The sequence below is a fragment of the Pleurodeles waltl genome, chromosome 3_1 (genome assembly GCF_031143425.1).
Source record: "Pleurodeles waltl isolate 20211129_DDA chromosome 3_1, aPleWal1.hap1.20221129, whole genome shotgun sequence".
NCBI lineage: Eukaryota > Metazoa > Chordata > Amphibia > Caudata > Salamandridae > Pleurodeles > Pleurodeles waltl.
Window position 1 is genome coordinate 45891206 of NC_090440.1, and position 15501 is coordinate 45906706.

Here is a 15501-nt window from a genome sequence, read left to right on the forward strand (position 1 = left end):
CACGCCATAGTCAAAATATTCCAGCATACCCTTCCACAATGTGTGCATGTTTGCGACTCTGAAGCTTGGCTTACGATACATTTTTAGAGGGTAAAATAACTATCTGAAATGCAATAGAATTAATCATAGCAGGAAAGCTGCATCTGTGGCGTGCCTGTGATTTATTTTTAAAACACTGTTAAAGGAAAGTATGAAAACAAAACACATACCAGCGAAAAAATGCAATATTACTAAAGACAACATTTGTCAATATGCTATTGGATGCCAGTTATGTTATTTGTTTCAACACAGCTGTAAGGTTGGTGTCGCCGTACAGAACAGATGTGATATTAAAAGAAATGCATTCTCCACTAACTTCTCAACACCAACAATATTAGGCGCAATCGATTGACAGCTTTACTAGTTCAGCACAAATAGCCGATCAATTTGAAAATTAGCTACAAAGCCAAGAGAATTGTGGTTGAAGTTATACAAGATGACATCACATTAAATAACCAGAATACAAATGTGGCACCATTATAAAATGCAGTTTTCTAATGATTTATTTCCGGACAATTACGGTTGCATTGCGTATAGAAATGTCAACATTGCACGTTTAGACACAAAGTGAACTATGTTCTGAGAGGACAGCTGTGATCCTAGCTTATCACGAGAATACAAACGGGTCTTAATGCATGCCATATGAATACTATAACTGGTTTGACTACATAGAATGTTAGCACTAGAGTTCACTTCAGGAAACATCTGGGTACTATAAATGCTGACGAACCCATTTCTTCAAACAGATTGTACTTGAATTATTACCTGGCATTTAGAGAGCCGTTATGTTACAAAACAGTGCCAAGGACGCCGTTACTTAATAAGTACCCAAACAGTTCATTTTCTATGTTAGAAGGCAGTGGGATGCCATTATGTCTTTGGCGATAAGGTGTACCCTATGGCCCCTTCTACCGAAGGATACACTCTGGGTCCATCAGCGCCCCGTGACAGCAGCCCTTCCATTTACGCATCCATACTGGAGTCATGCAGCTCATCGCCCGGGGTGAGCCTTCCCTGTGACCCTCTGTGCTGGAGCACCTTGCACCCCCTTGGCATCTCCTCTTCCAGGAGAACATCAGCTGTTGGTATAGTTGGCTGTCACCCGTGGGTCCATCCATTGGGGACTCGCACACTGCCTTCACATCTTCTGCATCAAAGCACCCTCTTTCCTATAACCAGTCCACTTTCTGAAGCCACTCTGCCCTGCATCCCACGCCCCTGGGTTACAGAAGAGCGGGCTGTGCCCCCCTGTATACCCGAGCAGGCTGGCTCTCCCTTGTGGCACGGGCTCTGGCATCGCTCGGCTGGACCTTGCCCCCTGTGCCCCAGAGTGTCCACTTCTCTCAAACGGGCGTTACACGTCCACCTCACCTGCTGTTGGATCTTGCCGTCCTCCGTCACTATCCAGTGGGTGGTTGCGTTGCCCAGGACTGCGGTGCTCAGGAGGGCGCAGAGCCCCAGCATCCACCCGCAGCGCCAGCCACAAACCTCCGCCATCTTCCGTTCTCACTGTTGCCAGCCCTGACCCTGCTCCAGCAGCCACCACCGCCACACTGTACCGGAAGCGGAAGCACATGGCCGCAGCCATCTTGGGAAGGGCTGATAGCTCGACCAGTGGGGCGCGAACCGCAGAGTTAGTTTTGGTATAGGCGCCATATTAGGACGGATTTCATTCAGCCCATTCTACCAAACAACTAGAGCGCGAACTCACAAAACCAGTATGCCATGATAGCTAGCGGACTTGAATCTGCATATAATAGCTGCATAACCGTTCCCGTTCATAGACTGACTTTAACTGCTGATTGCTATGGCCGATTTGCCACTGCTGAGTTTGAATCAGCGCGGGGTGCATGACGGACAGTGCGAAACTCGAGATATCTGTAAACGAGGTGGGGTCACGCACCTCTCGCGGATGAAGGTTGCTGCGCGCATGCGTCTTGAGACCTGTCCGCTTTCTACCTCCACGCCTCACAATTTAACCGCTATTTATTCTTGTTGACTCCTGTCAGCCGAGGTTCCCTCTGTGCCGCCGGGGCTCACGGAGTCCCCTCGGCGCGGTAGTTACCGCGTTGGGAAGCCATTAAGAGAAACGGCTGTGAACCCAGCTTACTAAGGGTGCAGAGGAGAGAAAAAGCCCAGACAGTAAGGGTCTTCGCTATTGTCTCTCTCAGACATGTCCTCGGACTCCGAAAGTGATGCGGAGGAGGCGGCAATGGCTCCTTCGTGCGCCGGCAGCGCCTCAGGAGGGTTAGTCCCTAAAGAAACTAAAAAGCCAGCCGGGAAGGAACATGTCTCATGGTTGTCCCGAAAGAGAAAAGGGCCTGAGGGAGTTTTGTCTCCTTTCCAGAAGCTGTTCTCACAAAAAGCGGGAGTAACGCAGACCAAACCCTCCAGTCGGAAGGAAGCACAAGCCGGCACTTCAAACAAACCCCCCAAAGTCGCAAAACTCTCCAGGACCAGTTTTCTTCCTAGCGATCCTTCCGAGTCCTCGGGGGCTGACGAGGAGGACTCTTCAACGCCTGGTAAAAGATTGCACCAGAGTTTGGATGTCAAGGAGGGAGACGATTCGGTCGCAGAGAGCGAGACGCAGGGGGAGGAAATGTTTAATCCTGACAGTTTAACCCACCGGCCGTGGTCGCCGTGGACCCCGAGTCCCAGAGTGGCCAAGTATCTGACAGAAAGGGTGCGCAAGCCTTTAGGACGGGACGCAAGGAACCGCCTCAGGGCAGAGTGCCCAAGACCTATCGTTGAGGACAGGCTGACCGCCACACCTACCCTAGACCCTGCAATCACGAATTTGACAAAATACTTAAAGGATTCCAAAAAAGGGATTGATCGTTCCTGGAGGGCCTGTCAGGATAAACTCCTGGACATAACAGGGCCTCTAGCAAAAATTTTTGAAATGGCCGAAACAGCCAAGGAAGCAGGCAAACTAGTGGACCCCGCTGTCCTATCAGGGTTGGTACAAAGAGCTATATGTTTATTGGGCAACGCTAACTGTGCTGTGTCAGCGGAGCGCCGTAAGTCAATTTTAATGAAACTGGACCCTAAGTGGACGTCCCTTTCCCTGTTGGAGGCTGGCCCTTTGGCCAATGGTTTATTGTTTGGTGACCCTTTTGTCAAGGAGTTAGAAAATTTAATTGAGGCGGTCACTGCCACGGATGAAGAGATGACAGTGAGCAAAATTTTCCCTACTCGGGCCGTTGGCCGTGCAGGTCGTAGCCGGGGACGCCAGCCTTTTAGAAGTTACCATAAAGGTCCCGGGAAAGGATCCTATGAGAAATTTCAGGAATCTGAGCTCTCAAGCTACAATACTTTCTCCCCTTCCAGAGGCAGGGGATTAAGAGCAAGACCATATAGAGGTCGGAGACGTGCTGGAAATTTTGAAGGTGAGTGCAGTTTTTGCTCTCCAGTAAAGATGGGCTCAATCAGTCTTAGAATACAAAGACACTAACAAAATAATCTGATTTTAAAGCAGTCAGAAGCAGGTACACCTACCTCTGCTTGTTATTTCTTTTCTGACGCAATGCAGGATTGTTGGAGATGATTTGGCAGTGGAGCAAAAAGGTGCAATATCATAGACTTTGTTACATCCCAGAGGAATTTTGAGGAACAATCTTGTGCCCCTAAAAAATAGAAGACAAATATCAGAACCACTGTGCAGTCTCTGGGATTTTAATGCTCCTGTAGCATACATGTTATTCAAGACCAAAAGAATTCATGTGATGGGAGCTATGCAAATATAAAAACCTTCATGCTGTATCTGCATCTAAATGAGGCATTGTTTAGCGTGCCAATTTTTAACCCCCATGGTTGATTTATGCATTTTCAGTAGAAGTCAACCATGAAAGTTTACATGCCTGTCGTCTGATCTTTTGCAGCACAGTGAACATTCACAAAGCTGATCAGACTATTCTCTGCATAGGAGTGCCCACAGCATCAGAATTCTCCTGAATTAGTTTTGCATCTGAAAGCAGTGAGGGTAAATCATCAAGCCAAAATGGCTGGCCATCTTTAGAAGGATTTAGGTTTCATAATAAATAAAGCCGAGTCTGACCTGGTACCCTAACGGGGAAAAAAATAAAGATTCTTTTTTTTTTTGTACTTTTTCATAAGTGCAAAAGAAGCAGTCTTAAGTGTTCCATGGTGGAAAACTAAGACGACGAACAGTCTAATCAGGACCATAGTATTGGTGAACTCTTCATGAGGGAGGTAACCACGTTGGTCTTCTCTGGGCGTTACCCAAATAGATGATGTTTCTGGTTCCCCTATATTACTGTGGAATTTATAAATTGAAGATAAGGCACTTGCAGAGAGGTATGTCTCAAGCAGAGAACATATCACAATGAAATAAGATTAGAGCATCTGTGGTTGAGGAACATAAACAGAGCTACAAATGGGCCTGCCTTAGATCTGATGGTAGAGACAACCAGCAGATAAGACTGGTGTGCACCGTGTGGAGATAGTCCTAGATAAAGCTCCTACTGCACAAAATTGCCCAGAATTTATAGGTTGTCTCCTTCTTTATGAAGGTATCTGCATATGGTAGTGCACTGCAGCATCTTCCTATAAATGGATTGTCAGCAGAGAGTAATTGCCTAGTGGACAGGCCACTGGATTTTGCTAAAGTCTAACAAAGACTTTTGTCACTGATGTCTGGACACGCCGAAAGTGACCAGAGCAAAGTAGGTCTTACAGAAACAGATTTTCATAGCTGGCAAAAAATCTCTGCACTTCAGAGGTACAAATGTATGTTGAATCACAAAATTACAGAAGTGTGGAATTCCTATAGTTCATCCAGAACATATTCTTAGAGGCCGAGGAAAACAAGATTTTTGTTTCTTCTGTCCGCCAGACACATTGATCTGTCCCCCTGCAAAACAAACACTTTTTCTGCAGTTTACAATATCACGGCACGGACTTGCGAAAGGACGATCTGACACAATGTGAAGGATGGCATCTCTCTCGTCACATGTGTATATATGTCATTCATTAATTCAAAGCCTTTGCTCTTAGGGTGAGTGGTCTAAGGTAATGCAGTAAGTACCCTTAGCTTTCATTACTTACCGTGATTTCAGTTTAAAAACGTGTACACCTGATTGCAAAATTTATCAATTTAAGGCTGCTTGCAGTGCTTTCAGATTGCCTCAGGTCACATGCCGATACATTTCGAAGCGTAAGAGCATGCCTTGTGATTGTTTGCTTTCAGAATAAAATGTACACGAAAAAATGCGGCATGAATGGAAAGCATTTTGCTAAACTACAGTGCAATTTGAAATACTATCTCTGTGGCTTTACTTAATAAACATGTTTTATTCCGATTCATGCTAGTATTTAAAAAAAACAATGAATGGCAAACTTCTATAGACAACATGAACATTGTCAAATAAAGTCACGAAAGTGCACGCCAAGGTATAAGATCTTTCATTGGTGCAGAGTTGCCATTTCCAGCTTTTCACCAGTTTGCAGAATCGGGCCTGGAAACAATCTGCAGTCCAAGTTAATTCTGAATTCAAATTTGTATATGCACACATGCGTGTGTATAATTCCTCTTCCAAAAATCTGCTCAGAGATTGTAAATTCACGTCCCCTATACTCTATTTTGACCTCACTGTGGAAAAAACATCCTGCCGCTGTCCGCAATACATTTGCAACCTTTTCCAATGTGGGCAGGAAGTGGAGAGGAGTTACTGAATACTTTAAAGTATGTTAGTTTGTGGGTGCGCACAGACTCACAAGCCATTCCAGCTCTGAAGCTACTGCTTCCTGCCTTTTTCCAGCAAATGTATGTCGATTTGTGAAAAGGTGGCTGAATCAGACATATGCTGGAATCCACATGCTGATATTATATGAGCCCGACACAATTTGAGGCCATATTCTTAGAGCTATATAATGACGCTATACGATGAACGATTATCTAACGAGAACGCTGCCAAAAGGGATGAGAGGATTTTTTTTTTTTTTTTTTTTTAAATGAAAAGTAGCTTTCTGAAGGATCCATTTCCCTAGACTAGTAGATATTTTGTAAAATTTCACTCCCTGAATTCTGTGGTATTTGAGACACATATTTTCGATCTATTCCCAAATTATCTGTTATAATTGAGAATCAACACAAGTACCAGTTCTTTTAGTTCATATTTTTGACAGATTGGGCATCAGAACTGCCCCCTTAAACCATTAGCTTTCAATCTCAGCCTCCATCTATCCACAAAAGTGGCGGGGCTTGGACCACAAAAATGATTGTGCCATGAGCAAGATGGTATGCCTCGTGTTTGTAACATGATTGTCATTCCATTTCAACAGATTTAGTATTAAGTTATTAACTTGTCTAGTCTTGCTGTCAATAGTAAGGCATACCTCTCAAACAAGTTCAGATCAGTGATTTCGACAGGGAAGGAAAACTAGTGAAGGAACCCCCGTTGGTGCATATGTTAACATAACTAATTTTGTTCAGAAGGCTTCAAGCAGCAAATACTCCCATATTTGGGAGATCACCATGGTTTCTGATCTGGCCACCTAATGAGATTCTGACACAAATAAGATCTCATATAAGCTCACTATATTGTTGCACTTTGTTACAAGAGGTCTTCGGATACAAGAGCCTTTGACTATTGATAAGATGTAATTTATCCCAGTATCTACCATGTTTAACACCTCAAAGTGAACCTTAGCATCTATCTCAAATTTTTTATTTTTTTTTAAATTTCCCCGATGAACCAAATTTGTGTGTAGTCTTTCATCAAAGGTGCGTCTCACCAAGCATTTGACAAAATGCTTAACCACAACTTTCAGTTGTGCCCATGAAAACGTATACTCCGGTTAGTCTCTTAAGCAAGGTGAGTGAGAAGGCATACAGGTGCTGGTAGCTAATGTTTGGTGCCTATCCCACTAACACTTGTGCTTAAAAGCCGTGTTAGTAGGTGCTGGATTGAAGGATATTTGAAAGCTGTGGAATTTATGCTTTTAAAGAAAAACATTTATTTCAGTCCTGTGACTAACATTGCCCCGTTGGTGGTGAGTAAGCTTTAAAAAACATAATGCTTCCTTCTGTGCACTCACATTTAAAACAGATTTTCTTGGCTGTCATGAAAGAAAAATCTAAATTTTAATAAGACACAGAGGCTATATATACTTAATACCTGTTATGTCTTTCCGTTGTTTTGCTATGGTGTATTACCTTTTGAAAATTAATGAAAAGTGTTGTCTCTTGTCTAGGATTTGACCCAGGAAAAAGCTCTTAAGAAGACACAATTCATGATGAGAGATGATTCGAATTAGATTTCATTCGTGTTAATCGTGGCATCGTTAAGCAGTGAAAGAAGTGGATCAAAGGAGATGCCTACATTGTATACAAAGAATAGTTCTCATTGGTGCTTTTAGTCACATGCTGTTTGTTACTAACAAATGTTCAACAGTTGGGACCTATAACATACTTTATGGGTTTTTTGTTGTTGTTTTTTTAATGTTTCATTGGACTGCTGTTAGAAGTAAATGCATCTCGAGCTCCAGCATAATCCTCTCCTTGTGTTTTTGTTCCTTCACAATAGCTATGAAAATCAGAATTTGCTTGTGAGCATAGGTATTCCAGTGTTCAAACATCCCCTCCGTCTGAGTTCTCCCCCACGCTGGTAGCAGATGTGGGTATTCTCATTTACCTTTCACATTCCAGTTCTGGATTACTGGGGAAAGGGTGTTATTTTTTTTTTATTTTTTTTGTGTGTTTTTTGGGGGGGACTCAAGTTAGAATAGTTGAATTTCACACTTTCAGACAGTCCAAGGTTTTTTTTTTTCTTTTTCTTATAATACAAAAAAAACTTTGCATTCCGGGACTTCTACTTTCATTTTGCTATGGGGATCAAACGTCTTGCAAATTAATGTTTGCACAAACGTTGACCGTTTAAGACTTAAACATGGCATTAACCAACTTGCCAGTTATGTTATAACATGTTAGTTTCATTTGCTATTTCGTGGGAAGTTATTAACTGGAGTTAGAATAGTAAATTAGCATTTGAGCACAATCACATCTCTAAAGAACCAAAAGTTATAGAGATAACAGCACCCTACAATGATTTCCTTTATAGGTTGGTCATAAGTAGTCGGTGTTTTGGGCTGTAAAACTTTTATAAACACTTGAATTTTTTCCATTGCTTTTATAAAGTAACTACCACAGTGCCGCTTACTTTTCCACTGTTACCTTCCACTACAAAAGGTATGAGAGCTAGGGGTACATTGTGTCTCTGAATGTCAGGGACTGTGCCCCATTGCATAGATTAGTCCCCATTTCTGTTGTCATTTCTGCAGTCATGTCAGACTTTGGACTAATCACCTGACACAGGGTCTTGTAGACGTGAAGCATGTTGTCTGGAATAGGTTGTGTGGCAATTAGGGCTGGGCTGGACTGGGAACCCAAAGCAGCCTTGACAAATTTTGCCCGACCAGTCCCTATACAGTGCATAGTCAGTTAGTCTGACCACTGAAAGAAGGGTTTGGGGTTGTCTCCCCAGAACTTCTGGGCAAAAATGGCACATTCTGCAACACATTTTCATTATATATTCATTTGTATTAGGTTTTAAAGCATAGTAAATGATGGCCTTACAGTGCCCCAGGATTCAACAATCTTTATTAAGGCTCTTCAATGATTCCCCCACTACCACAAACGGTCCCCCCTCATCTCGCCATAACCCCACTTACATGGATTTCATTTGTTTTCTAGCGCCTGTCATACCCCTGTAGGGTGTCGGAGAACTTTACATCACACGCAAATCCATAGACAATGAATCATACGTATGTAAATCGGTATATAGGAAATGTTACATGAGACAAAGGGGACTACAAGGTGTACAATTCATGACATCCAAATTGGTAAGCATTTTATTAAGAAGTACTTGATTTGGAGAAGCACAAACGCACAATACATAACACATTGTTTAGGGTTGGCTTTACCAATAAGAATTCATGCAACATTAGGATAATGAAAGACTCAGGAGAAAAACATAGCTTTCTGACCTGTACCATGAAGTTTGCATGCTGCTCTTTGACACTTCATAGCGCTAGGTTATGATTGTAATTTATGAACTGCACAGTAAAAAAAGGGTCTCTGTGACAACAGCAGTAGCCCACTGAGCTACCCACATCAAATACTGCTCTGTGATATGCATGGTACACTCCATTTGCAGCAGGCATATTAACCTTCTGTGCTACTTAAAATGAGTCAAAACTGCCACTAGAAAGAACTCCAATTTCTCTCCAGCAGGAACATTAATCGCCAGAGTTATTGTGAGACAATTTTATTGGCGGCACAAGGAACTCTGCAGCAGGTGCTTCCATCTCTGGGATTTCTTCTATACTAATGTTAAAACACAATTGCACCCCAAAACTGTTAATAACGAACTGAGGAATTCACTAAACCTGCAAGAGCATGACCATTAACAAAGCAAGCCAATTACAAACCAATCCCTAATTAGTAGTACAAGCTTCTTACTTACACGTGGTGTTATGTCTTGTGCCTGCACCCACTGTTATGGGCCTCTGGCAGAAGAGACATCTTTGCAGTCACTCGCTGTTTCAAACAGAGGCTGATTGCAGCAGGCTGCCCATCAGCCAGCATCATAAATGCTGCCTTTTTGTGCCAAGTTGTGGGCTTTCATGCAACATCTGAGATAAGATAAAAGAAAATCCAAACCAATAAAGTCCACTCTTTAGGAAATTTATATCTGCTCTTGGGCTTTTATGCAGAAGCTCACAGGGGTGGAAAGCAAATGTGTCAGTGTGGCAGCGATTTGAGGAAAGAAGAAACATTTGAGGGAAAGAGCAGAAGACTGCATGCGCTCCCAACGGGTGCTGAAAAACAAATAGTAGTACATGGATGTGAATTATGGAAGCCAGCTATTCAAAATTATTAAGATACTGTGATGTAGGGTAGGTAAAACACAAAAGAGGAAGAATCACTAACCACCCTTGACCTCCCACGCCTAACTCATCACAACACACAGAGCATCACTGCCCCTCCAACACAAAGGAGTACAATTCAAACTTCTCACCCACACTTTAAAGGCACTACATAACGCTAGCACAGCATACCTCAGCAATTGCATCTGCTTTCACAAACCTTGATACCTCTTCCCACGTCCCATGCATACGGAAAACTAGATCTGGCGGTCAAGCTCTCTACATCGCTCCTAAATTATGGACAGACCAGTTGCTACATATAAGAGCCTCCTCCTTGAATTCCGCAAGAAGCAGAAGACTTGGCTTTTTGAGTAGTCCCACTAGGCACTAGGTTTGGCTACACTGACCATTCAGCTCCAGGATACCACACTCTGGGTGACGGTGCGCTCTACAGATTTCTCTCAACATAACACCATTGAATAAGAAGCAAGGGCATGAGGTGGATAAGCCAACAAATGATGAACTGACCCGAAGAAGTATTGGTATTCTACACAACAGATCTTCATCAGCAGACTACTCAAAGCAGTCTGTAGGCAACACCTAAAAAGCAGCAATTGATATTCCGTATGTATGTACAGGATGGGTGCAATCCATGTGGAGACTTTTTAGTCATGTTTAATTAGGCAGAACTGACTTAAGTCTACTCTGTGTTTTTTTTAATGTTTATATCATATATGTTTTGTTATTGGAGTGTGTTGTGAAACACCCTGTTTTCGAGGATCACAACCATTATCACCAAAGGGGATTTCTCTTCTTAGATTAGAAGGAAAGTAGACTGGTATTTTTCACTTCATCTCCTGAGTTGTATGTACAGGAATGTTTGAGTGTACAGTAAAGTTAAGGGCTTAGCCCTGATCCTTTAATATCATTACGTACAACAATTGTTTATTATGTGCTATACTGGCTTCCAATGCACAAACATACTCAATTCCAACTCCTCACACATATTTAAGGAACTTCACAACCCAGGCTCCACCTTCCTAAACAGGTGCACCTCTTTCCACCAACCATCCAGACACCTCCGCTATGCAGAACTCCAGCTTGCCAACATCCCACATATGTGCAGAACCAGATCAGGGGAACAGACATTCTCTTACATTGCTCTTAAAGCGTCAGATGAGCTCCCTCTCCACATCAGAGCCTCATTCTCTTCTTGAATTCCACAAAAAGCGGAAGAATTGGCTTTTCAATTAATCAACCTACTATAGGTAGGGCTAGGCACACAGCCTGCTCAACGTCAGGATACCCTTGCGGGTGATAGTGCACCTTACAAATACACATAACTAATGTTCAGTAGATCAAGTGTATAAGGTTTATCATCTTTAGTGGATGCCTCAGCCATGAGTATTATCAAGGAGTAAACTGTATGCCCCTTGTTCATCACCCATACCTAACCAGATAGCCTAAAACTATTTGCCGTACAGCATCAACACACAGTTTGTCTTTAACAACAGGATTCTGTCACTGCAAAGACAATGCTTTCTTTTATACCTTTAACCAGCATTAGATCTTGTTACTTTTGTGTACCTCAACATGGAAATCAGAGCCTATTATAAGGTCACCTTGCAGAAAAGTTTTACCTTGCAGTGAACGCCACTGCTCACATCCACCAGGAGAGGGGAAAGTTCCCCTTCATTGGAAGAATTAGAAAATAAAATCTGATAATGTTTTACACACAATACATTGTCAACTTAAACAGATGTAATTTTTAGATCTCACTCACTTCTAAGAGAACCCAATGCACAAATGCAGATCATGTTTATATGCATCAGGCCCTGCAATGCATGTTAATATCAAACACATAGATGATGCCGCTGCATAAGACACTAGAAGCATACATCTGTTAGCAGATTTGTGTTTTGAAAATACTAATAACTGAGAATTTGGGTAACAGCTGGACTTCTAATTTTGTCAAACTGCAAATGACATTGTCAAAGAAAGCCCCTACTAGATTATTCAGTGTTAGCATGTGTATTCAGGTGTAGCTAAATATTCAACAATGTCAATACAGTCATGCATAATGTTCCATCACGTTGCATTTCAAAATAACCATCTTCCAATGGGAATGGTCACATTCAGCATAAGGACAATCATCTTTGAATTTACGAATCCGTTGAAAAAACAATAGACATATTTGGTCATGTATTTTGTATACTATTTTACAAGCTTGAAAATAGGTATTTTGTTAAAAAAAAAAGTATATCATTTAAATGAAGAGGAGAGAAAGCACTATGATAGACCTAGTTGTCAAATGGCCAAAGTGACTAGGGTGATATCCTACCAATCCTGTCTTTTACCCAAAAGCACTAATATGCTGGAAGAGGTGCACACATAACTGTAATGCAAAAAGTTAATCCCAGCTGCCTTACTGCTATTGGCTGAAAAACAAATATCAGCTGAAAGTCACACTTGTGGCATGGTTCAAGTCGACATAGTAGTATTCTGTTAAAAAACAGTGAATATCAACATGAGCGAGTAAATAATGATGGAAAGTATATGTATTAATACCCATCTTTCTTGTAGCTGTGGGATCGTTCTTGTAACCCCCTTCAAACTAAGAAATAGCTTTTCCTGGTCAGGCACTTGTCTGATGTTTTCTCAACTGAGAAAGCGTATTGAAAGGCTATAACCCACAAGGGACTCTGATGTTCAAGATTCAAGAAAAAATCTTGGCAAATGCAGTGAAAAATGCCAAACAACTTGCATACAAAGATCTAAGGCACAAATGTTGGAACAAAGATTTCCTAACTGCATCCCTTGGCCTTTCACCACTCCTGAGCTTAAATTATGCATCTCGAATGTAGAAATACTGATAGTTCTACAAGGGATATCTATGCCTACCCTTAACATTAATAGGTAGAAGAATCTCGAGCTTCGTCTGCTTCTTTCCCTAAGTCTGCCCTCTTTGCACCGCAGACATGATTCTAAAGAATCAAAATGTTAGCATTGATTAGGTTGTTCTCATCAGCCCCTCACTCAAGATCCCATTCACAAATGATCATACTTCCCGCATGTTAGTTTCTTAAAGGCCTGCATTTACAGTTACTTCTGTAATGACTGTGAGCTGGCTGCAATTGATTCACTTTTATAAGATGATAGGCAGTCTTCTTTGTAAGCTTCAAACTTGAACTACAGCTTTTGAGGATATTAAAATAACTATCTTGAAGATAGATGTGCTGAGGAAACCTACTTTTGGCAATTCAAAGCCATTCAACTACAGAATGACAGGATATAGTGGCAAATATTTTAATGCACTAAAGGTCTGGCAGATCGCCGACTACTCCCACTAAGAAAACCAGCTGGAAACTAGCACCGCACAAAACCCAGCTGGTTAACAACCGATCTCCAAGATTCTAAATGCACCTGCAGATGACTCAAATGAAAATGGAGGAACAGCAAAACCATGGCAGACTGCACTGCATACAAAGACGCAGTCACTGCGTACCACCAACGCATCAGAGCTTCCAGAAAGGCTGCCATCCAGGAACGCATCAGCACCAACGCACACAACAGCAAGGAGCTTTTTACCATAGCCCAGGAGTTCATGAACCCCGGCAGAGACACCACAGACAACCCTGCCCCCCACACCCCCTCAAGACCTCTGTGACAACCTCTCCAGCTTTTTCCATTGTAAAATCCAGGATATATACAAAGGGTTCGAGAGCGAAATTTCACCAGCACCACCACGGACCCTAGCCTACCCTGAGCCAATGGACCCTCATCTCCAGGGAAAACACCCAAAAGCTCATGAACTCTATCCTCTCAGGGGCACCCTCGGATCAGTGCCCACACCACATCGTCAACTGAGCCAGCACCACTATCTCCCCCGAGCTGTGACGGACAATCAACGCTCCATTGAAACCGCCACCTTCCCAAATGATTGGAAGCTCTCAGAGATCAACCTGCTACTAAAGAAGATCTCCGACGATCCTGAGATATGAAAAACTACAGCCCCATCTCTCCTCTCCATTTCCCAGCCAAGGTAACCGAAAAGGCCATCAATGTGCAACTCATGGAATTCCACAAGTCAAACCACAATCTGGTTTCAGGAGCAACCACAGCACCAAAACTGCCCTCCTCACAGCCACGGATGACATCTGCATCATACTGGACCACAGAGACACAGCTGCCCTCATCCTCCTCAACTTCTCCACTGTTCGACACCGTATCCCACACCACCCTATGCACCAGACTTCACAACACTGGCATCCACGGTGAGGCTTTGGAGTGGATCCGCTTCTTCCTTCCCAGAAAGACCAAGAGGGTCAGACTCCCGGAAAATCATCTCGTAACCAACAGAAACCCACTGTGGAGTACCCCAGGGCTGCTCCCTGAACCCAACCCTCTTTAGTATCTACATGGCTTCGCTCGCCAAAATCGTCAGATAGCACAGCCTCAACATAGTCTAGGCCGATGAGACACAGTTAATTCTCTTCCTCACAGACAAACCGTCTACCACCAAGAGCAACTTCCACAACAGAATAAGAGCAGTCACTGACTGGATGAAAAACAGCTGCCTCAAGCTCAATTCAGACACAAGATTCTCATCCTGGGCCCCACTCCCTCCACCTGGGATGACTCCTGGTGGCCAGCTGCTCTTGGAAGCGCCCCCTCTCCCACTGACCGCGCACGGAACCTGGGCATCATCTTGGACTCCATACCATCCATGACCTGCCAAGTGAACGCCGTTTCATTGTCCTGCTTCCACACACCACCTCTTTCGAAAGATATTTAAGTGGATCCCCACTGAGGCAGGAAGGGCAGTCACCCACGCTCTTGTCAGCAGAAAACTTGACTACGGCAACGCTCTCTATGCCAGCATTACAAAGAAGCTCCAAGCAAGACTTCAGAGAATCCAGAACGCAGTGGCCATTCTCATCCCAGACATCCCCTGCCACAGCCACATCCCCCACCTTAGAGACCTGCACTGGCTCCCCATCAACAAGCACACCCCCTTCAAGCTCCTGCCACACGCCTGCAGGGCCCTGCACAGTATCAAACTAGCCTACGTCAACCACCGCTAGAATCAGGAAGAGCACAGTGGGAGGCAGATCCTTCTCCTACCTTGCAGTGCAGACCTGGAACACGCTCGCTGACCCTCTCGCTGAATGAGTTCAAGAAGGACCTCCAGACCTGAATCTTCGACTGATCAGCACCCCTACGTCAGCGCCTTGAGACCCCATGGAGGATAAGCAACGCAATACAAATTGCTGATTTGATTGATTAGCAGATTACTTGTTCCAAACCAACAGTCCCACAGTTGCCAAAATAGGGACCAAAACTGTGTTAAATTTCAATCAGCCTTGTTTAGCTTGCTACAAAGATGGGTATGACAGTATCTCTATCCAAAACATACATATATTGAATCTTTCTCTGTACGAGAGTGCCAGCACTGAAGGATGCTTTGGGTTTTGGCCAGTTCTGGAAACACAGATATCCCTGTTTCCGCAAACATAAGCCACTAAAGGTTCATCACTCTGGCCTCTGCACGGGACTAGAAGGACCTCTGTTACA

General features: G+C 43.3%; 2 protein-coding genes across 2 annotated transcripts in view; one reads left to right on the plus strand and one right to left on the minus strand.

Moving 5' to 3' along the window:
- TTC17 (tetratricopeptide repeat domain 17) overlaps window positions 1-1606 on the minus strand; it is a 483695-nt gene extending 482089 nt beyond the window's left edge. Inside the window, exon 1 of the mRNA XM_069221809.1 lies at window positions 1411-1606. Coding sequence (XP_069077910.1) covers window positions 1411-1536 — 126 coding nt within the window. The 5' untranslated portion in view covers window positions 1537-1606. The remainder of the gene's footprint in view (window positions 1-1410) is intronic.
- Window positions 1607-2009: 403 nt separating this feature from the next.
- On the plus strand, window positions 2010-7553 carry LOC138283752 (uncharacterized). The gene is made up of 2 exons (XM_069221810.1): window positions 2010-3428; window positions 7255-7553. Exons 1-2 carry the CDS (start codon window positions 2213-2215, stop codon window positions 7278-7280), a joined length of 1242 nt encoding a protein of 413 aa, XP_069077911.1. The 5' UTR covers window positions 2010-2212; the 3' UTR covers window positions 7281-7553.
- The last annotated feature ends 7948 nt before the right edge of the window (window positions 7554-15501 follow it).